This window comes from Mercenaria mercenaria, chromosome 17 (assembly GCF_021730395.1).
Source record: "Mercenaria mercenaria strain notata chromosome 17, MADL_Memer_1, whole genome shotgun sequence".
Lineage (NCBI taxonomy): Eukaryota > Metazoa > Mollusca > Bivalvia > Venerida > Veneridae > Mercenaria > Mercenaria mercenaria.
In genome coordinates, this window is record NC_069377.1 from 67,436,366 (window position 1) to 67,452,671 (window position 16,306).

Sequence of the window (16,306 nt, forward strand, 5' to 3'; positions counted from 1 at the left end):
TACAATACAAACTGTATAGTGAAACGTTTATAAGATTTTAATATTTTTGCATACTAAACAAACAAAATAAAAAACACAAAAAGCAGTTCATATTGTCAAATTATTTAGTTTTAGATGATGGTTGCCCCACTCGTTTGCTTGCCATGGCAGTTTCAACATCATAAAAACTCCACTCAGTATGTTCATAGTATTCTTTACACTGATATTTTGTGTTATCACTTGGTGCAGGTGTGGCTGGCTTTGGGGGTGGAGGTGGCGGGGCTGCAGCAACTGCAAAAGAATTGAATTTATTTGACTATAATATTTAAGATATGACTGTTATCAAAGGAATATTAAAATCAATTTTAAACAAGAGCTCCGCCTTGCGGGTGCTGACGCTCATCTGATTTTTTTTGTATAATAGAAATATTGTCTTACCCATGATTTTCTAAGTCTAAAAAGGGCCATCATTCTTGCAAAAAGCAGGATAGAGTTATGTTTCTTGATGTACAGTGTCCACTTTTGATGGTGAAAAACTGTTGCAAGTTTTAAAGCAATAGTTTTGATAGTTTCAAAGCAATAGCTTTGATAGTTTAAGAGAAAAAGTTGACCTAAACATAAAACTTAACCAAGAAATCTGACATTTTCTAAGTCCAAAAGGGGCCATAAATCTTGCAAAAAGCAGGATGGAGTTATGTTTCTTGCTGTACAGGGTCAGCTTATGATGGTGAACAAGTGTTGCAAGTTTTAAAGCAATAGCTTTGATAGTTTAGGATATAAGCTGACCTAAACATAAAACTTAACCAAGAAATCTGATATTTTCTAAGTACAAAAGGGGCCATAAATATTGCAAAAAGCAAGATGGAGTTATGTTTCTTGCTATACAGGGTCAGCTTATGATGGTGAACAAGTATTCCAAGTTTCAAAGCAATAGCTTTGATAGTTTAGGAGAAAAGCTGACCTAAACATAAAACTTAACCAGGCAACGCCGACGCAGACAACCGCTCTTGAAAGTGGTGACAATAACTCATTTTTTTTCAAACAAGAGGACCATGATGGTCCTGAATCGCTCACCTCTTCCCACATGATCCAGTTTTGAGTATGACGTCGTTTTTTCTATTATTTGACATAGTGACCTAGTTTTTGAGCTCATGTGACCCAGTTTTGAACTTGACCTAGATATTATCAAGATAAAAATTCTAACCAATTTTCATGAAGATCCATTGAAAAATATGGTCTCTAGAGAGGTCACAAGGTTTTTCTATTATTTGACCTATTGACCTAGTTTTTTAAGGCACGTGACCCAGTTTCGAACTTGACCTAGATATCATCAAGGTGAACATTCTGACCAATTTTCATGAAGATCCATTCAAGGGTATGGCCTCTAGAGAGGTCACAAGGTTTTTCTATTTCAAGACCTACTGACATAGTTTTTGATCACAGTTGACCCAGTTTCAAACTTGACCTAGATATCATCAAGATAAACATTCAGACCAACTTTCATACAGATCCCATGAAAAATATGGCCTCTAGAGAGGTCACAACGTTTTTTCATTATTTGACCTACTGACCTACTTTTTGATGGCACGTGACCCACTTTCGAACTTGACCTAAAATATCATCAAGATGAACATTCTGACCACTTTTTATGAGATCCATTACAATATGGCCTCTAGAGAGGTCACAAGGTTTTTCTATTTTTAGACCTACTGACCTAGTTTTTGACCGCACATGACCCGTTTCGAACTTGACCTAGATATCATCAAGATGAACATTCAAACCAACCTTCATGAAGATCCATTGAAAAATATGGCCTTTAGAGAGGTCACAAGGTTTTTCTATTATTTGACCTACTGACCTAGTTTTTGAGGCACGTGACCCACTTTCAACTTGACCTAGATATCATCAAGATGAACTTCAGACCAACTTTCATACAGATCCCATGGAAATATATGGCCTCTAGAGAGGTCACAAGGTTTTTCTATTATTTGACCTACTGACCTAGCTTTTGATGGCACGTGACCCACTTTCGAACTGATTTAGATATCATCAAGGTGAACATTCTGACCAATTTTCATGAAGATTCATGAAATATATGGCCTCTAGAGAGGTCACAAGGTTTTTCTATTTTTAGACCTACTGACCTAGCTTTTGACCGAACGTGACCCAGTTTCGAACTTGACCTAGATATCATCAAGATGAACATTCAGACCAACTTTCATACAGATCCCATGAAAAATATGGCCTTTAGAGAGGTCACAAGGTTTTTCTATTATTTGACCTACTGACCTAGTTTTTGATGGCACGTGACCCAGTTTCAAACTTGACCTAGATATCATCAAGGTGAACGTTCTGATTAATTTTCATGAAGATCTTGTGAAATATATGGCCTCTAGAAAGGTCACAAGGTTTTTCTATTTTTAGACCTACTGACCTAGTTTTTGAAGGCACGTGACCCATTTTCGAACCTGACCTAGATATCATCAAGGTGAACATTCTGACCCATTTTCATGAAGATCTCTTGAAATATATGGCCTCTAGAGAGGTCACAAGGTTTTTCTATTTTTAGACCTACTGACCTAGTTTTTGACCGCACGTGACCCATTTCGAACTTGACCTAGATACATCAAGATGAACATTCAGACCAACTTTCATAAAGATCCCATGAAAAATATGGCCCTAAGAGGTCACAAGGTTTTTCTATATTTGACCTACTGACCTAGTTTTTGAAGGCACGTTACCCAGTTTCGAACTTGACCTAGATATCATCAAGGTGAACGTTCTGACCAATTTTCATGAAGCTCTTGTGAAATATATGGCCTCTAGAGAGGTCATAAGGTTTTTCTATTTTTAGACCTACTGACCTAGTTTTTGACGGCACGTGACCCAGTTTCGAACTTGACCTAGATATCATCAAGGTGAACATTCTGACCAACTTTCATAAAGATCCCATGAAAAATGTGACCTCTAGAGTGGTCACAAGCAAAAGTTTACGGACGCACGCACGGACGGACGACGGACGCCGCGCGATCACAAAAGCTCACCTTGTCACTTTGTGACAGGTGAGCTAAAAATCAGATGAGCTAAAAATAATTCTTCGTAGAACCTTGAAGGCATTAAACATAAATGATGCTATTTTTCTACATGTACCAGTATTTGAACTGTTTCACAAACATTGCAAATAAAATACTGGTACCAGTAAACAAAATGTGATATTTGTTGTATTAACTAATTACAACAAATAATGTAGATACTGCATGAAATGAGTGAAGCAATATGAATACATCAGGGTGTTACATGACAAAGTGCCATATCTATCACAGTACAAACATTGCAATGAGCCACTTACCTGGATATATGGCCATTTCTTGTAACATAAATATTGCCTATAAACTACTAGTATATTATCATGTGTGGGCTCAGCAGCCTTTCAGAGAGAATAACAAAAAAAACCAACAGATCTGATGAAGCTTCTTTCATATTTTTCAGGAGACTTTTCTAATGAATATGACAGAATAAACACTGCAGAGACAGTCTGTTTAAAAATTGAGTTTTCATACCTGTATGCCTTTGTGAATCAAACAGGATTTTCATTAGCTACATAACCAGTAAATAATGAATGTCTAAGGATTCAGAATTTTTAAAATTAAAATAACATAGAAACAGAGATAATTATAAGAAACATTTATAAAACACATCTAAACCTTAATATCCATCATAGTTTAAAAATATGAAAGAGACAACTGATTCATTTCTCATACAATTATAGGTCTGAGGAGATGCTACTATAGCCATTTTCATTATGATATATCCAAGCTGTAAAACATATATAACATGCGTTTAGCAGATTGCTGGTCGTCTGAAAGGCTGTATGAATGTTTTTGTTTGCTGCTAGTTTTTGCAGCCTGGCAGATGCAGTATCATGACATACTGTCGCAGATATGTTATTGGTGTTCAGGTGTTCAGCATAGTTTTTCAACAACAGATCAGTTATGGAAAGGAGGGCAGTTAACCTAACCAGTGACCCTGGATTCTGTACCAGTTCTAATCTGTTCTCAGCAAGTAACAACCAAGTGACATTGGTTGTGCACTATGCATGTTGTCCTGATGAGTTTACCTTTTGATAGTTGTTTTTTGAAAATCCTTCCAGCATTGAAAAAGATATGGAGCTGACACAAATCTAAGCTATTTGATCTTTGACCTCTGTGACTTCTTAACCTTGGGCTCAATTACCCAGATTGTGCATTCTGCATGTCAACACCTGATTCTAATTTTATGAAAACATTTCTAGTGGTACAGAGGACATGGAGTGTACAAGAATTTAAGCTATTTGACATTATTTTGACCTCTGTGTGAATCTTAACCTTGGACTTGGTGACCTAGGCCATGTGCTCTACACAAAGTTGAGCTATTTGACCTTTTGACCTCAAAATGCAACCCTGACCTTACCTAGTGACACAGGGTGTGTACTGTGCATGTCATCTTGATGAAAGAAATAATTGATGGTAGTTTTATTAACAGCTTAAAAGCGGTTTAGAAGACACGGCGGGAACACAAATTTAAGATATTTTACCTTGATCACCCAAGTGCTACCTTGGATTTTGTGACCTGGGTTGTGTGCTCTGCACATTGTCTTGATGACATTAATTATTAAAGCTAGTTTTTATATGAAAATCTTCCAGTGACTGACTTCAATATAGCCACAAAATACTTTGTATGTGACGATATATCTCAGTAAGGGAGCTACTACATGCAAACGGGTGTAGCCATAGTGCAACTGTGTTGTCACAGTGACAGATGTAGTCAAAGTGACAGTAAGATATGTAACAACAAAAAAACCTGAGTGACAGTAGTGACCTTTTTTATCTTGTGTTGTGTCTGTACTAGAGCCACTCTCTGTAGAGAAGAGACATCTGGCAGATCTGTTTGCTACAACCTGAAGTACAAAGTAAACACATGGTAAAAAGAAAAACAAATAAAAAATCTGTATATAAAAGATTATTGCAAACAAATCACAATTTGTAACAGTCTCATTACACATCATTAATTAAGTATAGTGAAATATCACTAGCCCGGACATTGATAGCTCAAGCACCAGGGCTCACTCCAGTAATTTGTGTTGTCACCAAGCAATTTTATTACATTTTTTATGTTTGGATGGTTCGAAACTTAGTGATAACTCTTGAAAGCATTTTTCTTTTCCCCTAGTAACTTTGCATGATCAGTGTTTTAATATCAATGTTGGGCGGTTAAAACCGCCCCTGGTTTTAACCGGTTAAAACCGCCCCGGTCAATACTCCCTGAAGTGGTCAATACCGGTCAATACTGGTCGATTGGTCAATACTGGTCAATTAGTGGTTTAATTGTGTTTTGGTAGCAACTGTCACATTGCCTAATTGACACCATGTCATACAATACACAAGAGATTATAATGTTGTAGGCCTGGCTATCTAGTCACTAATTAGCTGTCATAATCAATAATCCCACTGTATTATTGAGATGCTTGATTATAGTAACTTTATTTAAAAAATAAAATTATGCAATCAAAGTATTCAACTGACCAGTATTGACCACTTTTATATGTATTGATCAGGGATATTGCGTAGAACCAAGATTTGAATTGACCAGTACTGTCCATTTCAATGAGTGTAATTTACAGCAATAAAGTCTTTAATTAAATCAAAATAAAGGCTACTGTAAGAAGATAGAAGCATTGAATAAACTAGTAATGACCACTGACCATTCTAAGTATATTGTCTAAAATTGAACCTGACCTGAAAATTTAGGACACATTGCCAAGGACCAAAAGTGAATTGACCAGTATTGACCACTATACTTTTTAATGAACAAAATTCTAAATTATTCAAGTTTCTTTATTATTTTTACTTTACTTTTACAGCCTGTGCTAATCTGTGAATGTACATTATGTAAAAGTGTTGAATAAACCAGTATTGACCACCCAAGAGTGACCATAGTATTGAATCGACCAGTATTGACCGGTATTGACCAGTATTGACCGGTTTTAACCAGTATTGACCGCCGGCCCGGTCAATACTCATACTGACCGGCTTTTTGCCAACATTGTTTAATATCAAACAATATTTGCTAGACCAAGGGCACATACCTAACTCTAAACAAGTCTGTTCTATCTGACACAGAATACAACATGAACAAGGTTTTTCTGGAATTCACATTCACTGAGATGCAGCTTGATAATTAGATGCAAGCAAAACTTTATTCAAATTTTCTGAGATGCAAAAAGAGCCATAATTTACAATAAATTCCATCAAAAGTTATCTAATTTGGTTATTTCAGTAGGTCTGATGACTAAAGTATTATATGAAGTTTTCATCTAATACATATAATATCCGTGGTTACTGAGATGCAGCTTTATACCTGGAAGCAGCAAACTTTTACACAAGTTGTCAGCAGACAACAAACTCGCCATAATATATAACTAGATGCCCACGGGCAACATGTCGAGCCCGCCAGCTGTCAAAAGGACTGGGAGTTGCACATGACACTCCTTGTCTCATTGAGGCAAACATTAATGCCAAATAAAAAAGAGATTGTAAAAAGTTACAATATAAGTTATTTAATTCAAAGGGACATAAATCTTAAAAAAAAAATTTAAAAAATATTCTAAGTATGCACAAAAATCCTCACCAGTAGAGATAGGTCAAAATACACCTGAAAATTGGATGTGACATGCATGTTGCACTACATAAAAGTAGTCTTGATTTTTCCCTACGACCAGTAATAAAAAAGTTACAAATATAAGCTATTCATAGTAACAACAAAGTGAAGTAATTCTAGGATCTTGCGCATGACACTCCGTCTCATGATGATGAACAATGGTGCCAAGTTACATAAAAATCCCTCCAAGCATGAAGAAGAAATGCTCTGGACGAAGAGTCATTCTTGTATCCTTAGACCTCTAAGTGTGACCTTGACCTTAGACCTAGGGACCTGGTTCTTGCGCATGACACTCCGTCTCCTGATGGTGAACAATTGTGCAAAGTTACATCAAACTCCCTCCTTGCATGAAGAAATAATGTTCCGGACTGTCATTTTTGAATTTTACCTTTGACCTGTAAGTGTGACCTTGACCTTTGAGATAGTATCATAGGAACCTGGGGTTTGCGCATGACACTCCGTCTCACTGAGGTTAACATTCATATAAACAAGATTGCTCCATGCATTTCAAAGTTATGGTCTGGACAAACAAATCCGGACAGATGCACGCACACACATACACCGAACAGCCATTTGGACAATTATGTCTTCGCTTACACAAGCGGGCTCGACAAAAAAGCTTAAAGGCTCATAATGCCTTTGGTTATGAATAATGGGTACGGAATTAGCTCTGGTGACTTTCGCTATGGCAAGTTAAAAGGGACATAATTTCAAAATGACAGCAAAAGTTAAGGAAACTATGTCATTCATTTGGTATTCAGGGGTGTGGAATTCCTGTGTCCAACTTGTCGGACTTGGGACTTTTTCCCGGCGGACAAGTGCATTTTTCCATTCCATTTGTCCGCAGACAAGCATACATTTTCATGTATAAATTGAGTAAAAAGCAAGTATAATTTAGTAATGCTGTTGCTTGAAGTTTATGGAGGTGACACCACAAAATAATCTTATCTACGAAATCCATGTTTTTCCCACCGAGGGCCTCTCGATTGCTGAAGTTTTGGAAAATCCGTACACGCGTCTAAATTTAGCATGTTTTTCCATGTTCTGATTGGCTCTTGGTATCAGTCTTGCGTGATTTTGCACACGGAAACTCTTTGAATAGAAACCAGAAACGTAAACAGTTCTCGCAAACTTTTTGGATAAATTTGTCATTATAACTTTGGTCGCCAGCAAAAACGGGAGTCAATAGTCACGTAAAAACAAAAATCAAAAGCACAGAGAGATCGCAAGTATGGTTCAAAACGAGTCGGATGATTTCAAGAGTCTTGATTTTCTGAATTCAGCTGGCTTCGCACAGACAATGTTTCGGCATGGCATTTTTGTTAAACTGAATCTGTCGAAGGTTCCCAAGCCTCGCGGATGCGACTTCAGCCTTGTATATAGGCAGAAGTGTTAAAAAACACTTGCCTGAAATAAAGAATTTATTGGCAGTTTAATGCAGGTTTTAATGTTAAAAATCAGGACAAGTAGATTTTGACTGCACGCAAGTGGATTTTTATGTCGAACTTACTGGGATTTCCACACCCCTGGGGAATACCAAAGAGCTATAAAAATAAACAGATTGGCAATTTGAAAGGCATATAGAGCAAATCTCGGCAACCTCCCGTGACAAAAAAACGAGATCTCGTTTACCGTAAGTGGCGCTTTCTCCTTGCCCCATTTAATATGCGAAAGCAATTATTCATCGTTAAAATAATTCACCGTATGACCAAGCTTCTTTCGATGGCAAAAAAAAAAACGTGTACTTCGTGTCTTAAGACAATTTCACATTAAACTAATTTTGTTTTAGAAGCTAACATGTATTTTAAATGTAGTTTTAAAGGTACAAATTGTAACTCCATGCTCGCCGATGTTTGTTTTTAGTAAGATAACGCCGAATCACGCTCTGACACGAGCTCACGCGAGATTACAGCCAGTTGCCATTCTGTGTATTTTATACTTCTTTGGGAATACATATATGTAAAATTTCATTCAGTTGTGGTCAGTAATGCCCGCGGTGCAAGTTTGCTAAATAGTGCTGGGAGTGGGTTTAACAGAGAAAAACAGACGCCACTCTTATAGCGAGCTCGAAGAGCAGGCCCAAAGGGCCTGCTCGAGAATCGAGCTTTACGGTAACGCAAGTATACTTTCACACTTGGTGATGGTTTTGAAAAGTTTCGTCGGAAATTTTAAACAAGAGCACCGCCTTGCGGGTGCTGACGCTCATCTGATTTTTTTTGTGTAACAGAAATATTGTCCTACCCATGATTTTCTAAGTCTAAAAAGGGCCATCATTCTTGCAAAAAGCAGGATAGAGTTATGTTTCTTGATGTACAGTGTCCACTTATGATGGTGAAAAACTGTTGCAAGTTTTAAAGCAATAGCTTTGATAGTTTATGAGAAAAGTTGACTTAAACATAATACTCAACCAAGAAAATGATTTTCTAAGTCCAAAAGGGGCAATAATTATTGCAAAAAGCAGGATGGAGTTATGTTGCTTGCTTTACAGGGTCAGCTTATGATGGCGAACAAGTGTTGCAAGTTTCAAAGCAATAGCTTTGATAGTTTAAGAGAAAAAGTTGACCTAAACATAAAACTTAACCAAGAAATCTGATATTTTCTAAGTCCAAAAGGGGCCATAAATCTTGCAAAAAGTAAGACGGAGTTATGTTTCTTGCTGTACAGGGTCAACTTATGATGGTGAACAAGTGTTGCAAGTTTTAAAGCAATAGCTTTGATAGTTTAGGATAAAAGCTGACCTAAACATAAAACTTAACCAAGAAAACTGATTTTCTAAGTCCAAAAGGGGCAATAAATCTTGCAAAAAGCAAGATGGAGTTATGTTTCTTGATGTACAGGGTCTGCTTATGATGGTGAACAAGTATTCCAAGCTTCAAAGCAATAGCTTTGATAGTTTAGGAGAAAAGTTGACCTAAACATAAAACTTAACCAAGAAATCTGATATTTTCTAAGTACAAAAGGGGCCATAAATCTTGCAAAAAGCAAGATGGAGTTATGTTTCTTGCTATACAGGGTCAGCTTATGATGGTGAACAAGTATTCCAAGTTTCAAAGCAATAGCTTTGATAGTTTAGGAGAAAAGCTGACCTAAACATAAAACTTAACCAGGCAACGCCGACGCAGACGCCGACGCCGACGCCGACAACCGCTCAAGTGATGACAATAACTCATCATTTTTTTTTTCAAAAAATCAGATGAGCTAAAAAGCGCACCCTAGCGGACTGGTGCTCACAGGAAGTACTTCTTTCCGGAGTGAATACAGAACTTCATTCAATTGCTAAAAAATATTCATCACTCAACAATAATGAAAGAATGATTTCCAGTTGTTTGAAAAAAGTTATATTTGCATTTAAAAGATCAAGCATCGGCCAGAAAATGGAAAAAAATGTCATTAATAAGCAGAAAGAAACTGGAATGCGGTAATGACGTCACCGTGACACCGGCTTCCCATAAATTTTGCAACGTATGATATTCACTGTTATAGGCATGGTGACACTAAATGTAGCCTTTTTCAAGTGAATAGGTTCTCCTGAATTCTTGTGACAGTGAATAGTTCCTTTGTGATGCATAATATTTTAGCTAAATCCCATTTCTTTGAGCTCGCTTTGAGGCTTTGCCTTATTTCATATTAATGAAAATGCTTTTACAGAGCATGATTTTCTGCACGAATAATTGTGAGGTCGATTATCCGGATGTAATCGTATCCGAATTTACAACTAATCACCCGGTATTTGGGAATACCGAAAACTACTCCATTACCGAAAACTACCGAAAACCAGTTTTGATTACCGAAAACTACTTATATTTCTAAAAGTATTATTATTATGATATTAAATTTAATACATACTATTAATATATAATAATATATATTAACAGACGAAATTTTGAATTAATTCGTCCATGTTTAAGTGTTTTATCCGACATTATTGATTACGCTTTGAAAATGAAACATTGAGTTACTTCCCTTTCATATATATACTGTACAAAATCAGTTACACTGATATGTTTTAGAGTTTCCGTAATATGAATATAAAATTATTAAGTTGATTTTTGAGAAAAATTAATTGTTGTCTTAATAGAAAGATTGCACTTTTAGTCGAAAGAAAATATCAACGAGCCATTAAAACGGTGAGTTTATTTGTAGAGTGTTTGAAGAAAGAAGTTCAAAGGTAAGTATAAATGTTTTTCATACCTGGTTGAAAATTATTTTTTTGATATATTAACTAATTATTTAATGAGTGTTAATTTTAAATTTAGAGTCTTTTCAGGTTTGCACGTGCATCTTTAATCCATCTGTATGGTGCTAAATACATTCCCGCTCAAGTTCTTTAAGGTGATAACAATGTGTCTTTAATCTGAGCTTTCAAACGACACATTAAAGGTAATTATTAAAAACAATATATCTTGAAATTGATTCTTATTGAACCCGCTTCTCTTTAATCTACTTAACATCAGAAGAAACTACATAAAAAAAGTTTTGTCACTCATTTTAATTCTTCATAGCTTGTTGTCTTCTTTGTTTTTAACGTATATTTAAGCTTATGAAAAAGTAGCCTCAGTACCATTGTCTTTGGTTTCATTATGGAATATCCATGCTCTGTCTGTGCTCTTGAGTGCCATGAAGGCATACATTGTTCCAATTGTCAGAATTGGGTACATAGTGATTGTGCAAATTTAAGTTCTAAGGACTTGAAAACTTGGTCTGCTGCTCACTTAAACTTTCTGTGCAAATGTTGTGTTTTCTCTGGATTTAACTACGATGCAAGTGCAGCTTTGTCAAGGTAAATATAACTTCTTTTATATTCAGCCGTTATGATTTTAGAATCAACTGTGGATAAACGTATTGATTTTTGGATAATAATGAAGTATTTTCAAAATTAGTATGCATTAAAACAGATACGTATTTCACTGACCAATTATAAAAACTTTCAACAATCTTCAAGAAATCGTTTTGACTGATGTCTTTTTTTAAAATAAAAATGTCTTTTCCAATAACCAGCAGGATAGTTATAAACATTTATCAAGCAATAATTACTTGAATATGCATGAAATTTGCAACGCTCATAACACGTGCAAAAAGTCTATTTTCCGTCCAGTACGGACATAATATATGCCGTGACCCGTCAAACATGTTATTTGTTATTTAAATCTAATTAATTGATGTACTTTATCTGAAAATGGAGATCATGTTATTCATGTTAATGTTCATATAAAGTCTTTTGAGTACGATTTCGTTTATATAGCTTACCGTCACAGACTGTTATATGGTACTGACCTGTTATATGCTTCAAATTTCACGCGTGTCAGCAGAAATTTCTTCAATTTGTAGCAAATATAAAACATTTTAGGCTTTACGTTTCCTAAAAGCATCAAGTATGCGAGGATAAAATTTAAAAGATAAATGCAAATATGAAAATATTTTTACCTTGAATATCTAAGCTTTCAGAAAATATGTTTTTTTTGTATGTTTGTATGATGAATGGTCTGTGAGTTTTAATTGTTACAAATTCAGTCACATGAGATATTTCTGGATTCAATGAAGTTGCTTATCTCATGTTTTTTAAGTCTCTGGTAATTCTCAATGACAAAATCTAATTACTTCCACAAGCACGTGCAGAGAAGTCAAGTCACATGATTGGTCATATATATTTTCCGTCACGTACGGACTGGTAAGATATGCACATATGTGCCGTACGAAAAGGTATAATTGTATAATAATATAATACACTGCAATATAGTATTTGGCTATAACTTATAGCCTTAAAAGTTTACAAATTCTTTTCATGTCTGCTTCCCGTCCGTCATTTAGCAAATGTCCCCATACCGCATTGCACGTCCGTAAAGATGATAAAAATAATGAAATGTAAGAAGGAAAGAAATTCAAAGGTTTATACGTTGTTAAAGTTCCTTGTGATTTTAGATCATTTTAAAGAAGACGTTATCACCGGCATGAATTCTGTTTTCTTGGTTACTAGTGAAACATTGTGAATGTCGTTTTTCATCATTTTTTTTCTAAAAAGTTTCACTGGTAAAAATTACAAAGTGCTATTACACCTTAACGTCGTTGCCTTCAGGCCTATTTTCTTTTTTGCATTTCAGTTATATGTATCATTTTATTTTAAAACATAGTTACCATATTTCGGTCGGTGGCATTATAAAAAGATCCTTAAATTATAGTTATTTTTATTTTAAAAAAATAAGACGATTTATGTGATCTATTAAATAAATATGCTATTATGTTTCAGATATTGGAGTCATTCCGTTGTAACTATTAAACATTGTGTATTTGAACAATTATATATTCGATACTCACTCTGAAAGATTTGAAAAAAACTGAATTGACAAGTATGTGCAATGGTTTAGCTTCAGTCGGTCTTTAAGGTGGCCACAGTCAGCATCAAATGCCCCATCCCTGACAAATAAAGTTTATCCCCCTTATAAACTGAAGCCCATTGCACATAAAAGATGTTATGAGACAAGATGTAATTTATAAAGGCCAACATCTTGTGGAATAACATCTAAGTCAAATTTCAATTAAAATGAAATAATACCGCATTCATGCCAGCATTTTATTATATGAACCAATGAGAGAAGGCTTAATCCCCAGCAACTGGACAAACAACAACTCTGAGTCCATCAACCACGTCCTTAAACAGACTGTCAATTGGGAAACTAAAAGTCTATCAGAGTTTGTTCGCCTCACAAAACGAGTTGTCACAGGTCAATATCAGGAGCTTCGAAGTGCCCTTCTCTCAACGGGCAAATATCGCCTGGCGGTAACGCACAAGCACTTCGAGGTCTCCAAGGCAAGTTGGATCGACATGACTGAACAAGAACGGACTAAGCTGTACCGACGCTACAGACAATATGTTGTTAAGGATGACAAACTTGTCACTTCGACTGACGGACGAAGTACTGTAGTTGGCCCAAGGACAGAAGGCAAAAAACCTGGACAACGTAAACGGAAAATTAATGTACGTACGGTGACGGTAACAAAAAAGGCTAAAGGAGCTGAACATGTATGATTATTGTGTAACACCAGATTTTACTCTGCAAACATAAACTGAAAGAAAGAAAAAAAAAGTAACAGATATATATATATCTATATATGTAAATATTTTGTAAATATGTTTAACACGATGAACATTGTGTCAGACCAGTTTAAAAAAAAAACAAAAAAAAACATCTTTATATGATAAAACGTGAACATACAGATGTAAAATGTTGTTCTTTTTTATTTCACCAGCCTTCATCAGCCAACACTGTGATTCCGTCTTATTCCCGCCATCTGTCAAATCGTTGGGCAATATTATATGAAAAATACATGAACATATACAATAGATGTAAAATGTTGTCCTCTTTCATTTCATGAAACTTCTAACGTCTTGCAAATTTATCTCCCTCTAATTCCCGCCAATCTGTCAAAAGGAAGGTCAAGGTTTGTGATTATGTACATGTCAATTTAAAATATGCAATCAAATATATGAGATAGCGAATTTGATTGATTAAATGTGAGAACAGCTCAAGAAACATGACACAGTATTAATACTTGTGTAGCTGACTAATTATTTATTTTTCTACGATACATGATACAATTATTTATTTTATCTACCTATAATAATCCATTAACATCCGCTGTTCTCTAAAACACTGGTCTTTAAAAAATCATATGCAATCATAATTTGATAATGTTTAATAATACAATTATTTATAACATTATTTTCAAATAAAACAAACTTGTGACGACAATGACATTTAATACTATTCGATTATTTTATCAAAGGGAAGTAACTCAGTATACAATTATCACTCATTTTAATAAAATCCAAATTAAACCACTTTAAAATTGTCAAATTTCTTCAAAATTTCGTCTGTTAATATATATTATTATATGTTATCAGAATATATTAACTTAAATTCCAAAACAGTAATACTTTTAGAAATATAAGTAGTTTTCGGTAATCAAAACTGGTTTTCGGTAGTTTTCGGTAATGGAGTAGTTTTCGGTATTCCCAAGTACCCCTAATCACCCTAAATTCAACAAATGATAAAACGTCATAGAATGACAATGAATCATTTTAGTGTTAAAACATGCATCGATTTATCATCTTTTCGTTTAAAAATATTTATTTCGTTGTATCTTACCCTCAAAAAGTTAAAATTTCTTGAAACTGACATTTTTCACCTTCAAGCCGGAAGTACAAAAATTTACTATACACCGTTTGACTGGTTTCGCTCAAATTAGACCAAAGAAGTTAATGCTTAGCAGTTCGCACAGCTCACTACATTCATTTAAAGCTCAGTCTCTGTGGGTTTAAGAACCACCTATCATATTATCCTCCTTCCACACAATCAAAGAGGAAAGCGCAGCGTCTACATCTACGCCTATGTACTGCCCAACAATCAATTCTGATTATAATTGGGAGGCGCTTGCCTGGGACAGACTGTTAAAAGATGAGCATGCAAGCTCATTAGGTGCAAAGTTAAAAAGAACTACAATTACTAAGGTTAAAAACATAGATAATATGAAATTAGGTGCTACCTAAAAGACAGAGCTCCCTTGAAAAATCACCAGTGCCCCATAAAAAATTAAAGAAGTGGTGTTATTACAATGGCTGCAAATATCTCGAATTATGGATCCGTTTTAGGAAGTTTATGTTCTATTATTACAATTAACTGTATTAATGATTATCCATAATTTCTGAATGCAATACATGATGTAGATCTATAAGCGTGTTATGTCTTAGACTGCATTAAAATTAAGTCTTGGTATGTGAACACTTGACAAATATTCTAAACAAAAGAAAGTACGATATAGTTATACATCTGCACCAAGATGAAGAGAAAGATTCTGTTATTCATATTGAAACATACTGTATTAACAATTTTACATAAATTATTATCATAGTTCTAAACCAATCACTAATGATAAATGCTTCAAATTTAAAAGCTTGGCCTGTGATTTTTTTAATCTAATAGAATCTCATTAGGCCTATAGCCTAATTAAAGAAATTGTGTCTCTTTTCGGGTGAATGTTTGGAAATGAAGATCTAATGTAAATATTTTATGTTCCAGTTTTAACGTTTATAGAAATCAAAATTTACGTAATCCTGGGATCATAGACAATGACTATTGTAATTCTTTTTAATGTCATTATTGTCAAATTACGTTCTTTTTGGAAGGAAGAATGGGATCAAATTTCTGCTAAAAAAATCTGCTATGGTAGACGTCTGGTATGGAAGAATGACAAACATCCATTTACATGAACAATGTTAAACTTTGTTTTAAATTCAAAAGACAGAGCATTTTTAAGAAATACTGATTAGAATTTTACTCGGAGAAAAAGAATGTTCGCTGAAATTCTCGAAAACCTCTGTTTAATTTACTGAACTACTAAAATTCTAGGGCTTTTTAAGGTTAATCTTTTAGATCCATTTTAATGTTTATTCTCATTTGTATAGCCAACAGTTTTTTCCCAAGTGTAACACTTTGGCCAGCGATTCTTAAGAGCGTGGATGTAATATATATGAAAGGGGAGAAGAGCAATATGAGCTTTTCCAAAATTCAACGCCACCGCCTGTTAAGTTGGACCCCAAAACTTTTTTTAAAAAGTTATATCTACTGTACAGGCA

General features: G+C 34.8%; 2 protein-coding genes across 4 annotated transcripts in view; one reads left to right on the forward strand and one right to left on the reverse strand.

Moving 5' to 3' along the window:
• The window catches only part of LOC123536344 (uncharacterized), a 377,622-nt gene that overhangs the window by 170,580 nt on the left and 190,736 nt on the right, over nt 1–16,306 (forward strand). The window lies entirely within an intron of this gene.
• LOC123536616 (NADH dehydrogenase [ubiquinone] flavoprotein 3, mitochondrial-like) lies at nt 20–14,942 on the reverse strand. Of its 2 annotated transcripts, none has more exons than XM_045319940.1 (3): nt 14,820–14,942; nt 4,837–4,915; nt 20–270 (listed from the first exon to the last, which is right to left on the reverse strand). In XM_045319940.1, the coding sequence occupies exons 1-3, from the start codon at nt 14,850–14,852 to the stop codon at nt 101–103; spliced, it is 282 nt and encodes a 93-aa protein (XP_045175875.1). In that variant the 5' UTR covers nt 14,853–14,942; the 3' UTR covers nt 20–100. The 2 variants fall into 2 exon arrangements, with proteins under 2 accessions (XP_045175875.1, XP_053384471.1); XM_053528496.1 differs by lacking the exon at nt 14,820–14,942 and adding an exon at nt 7,648–8,024.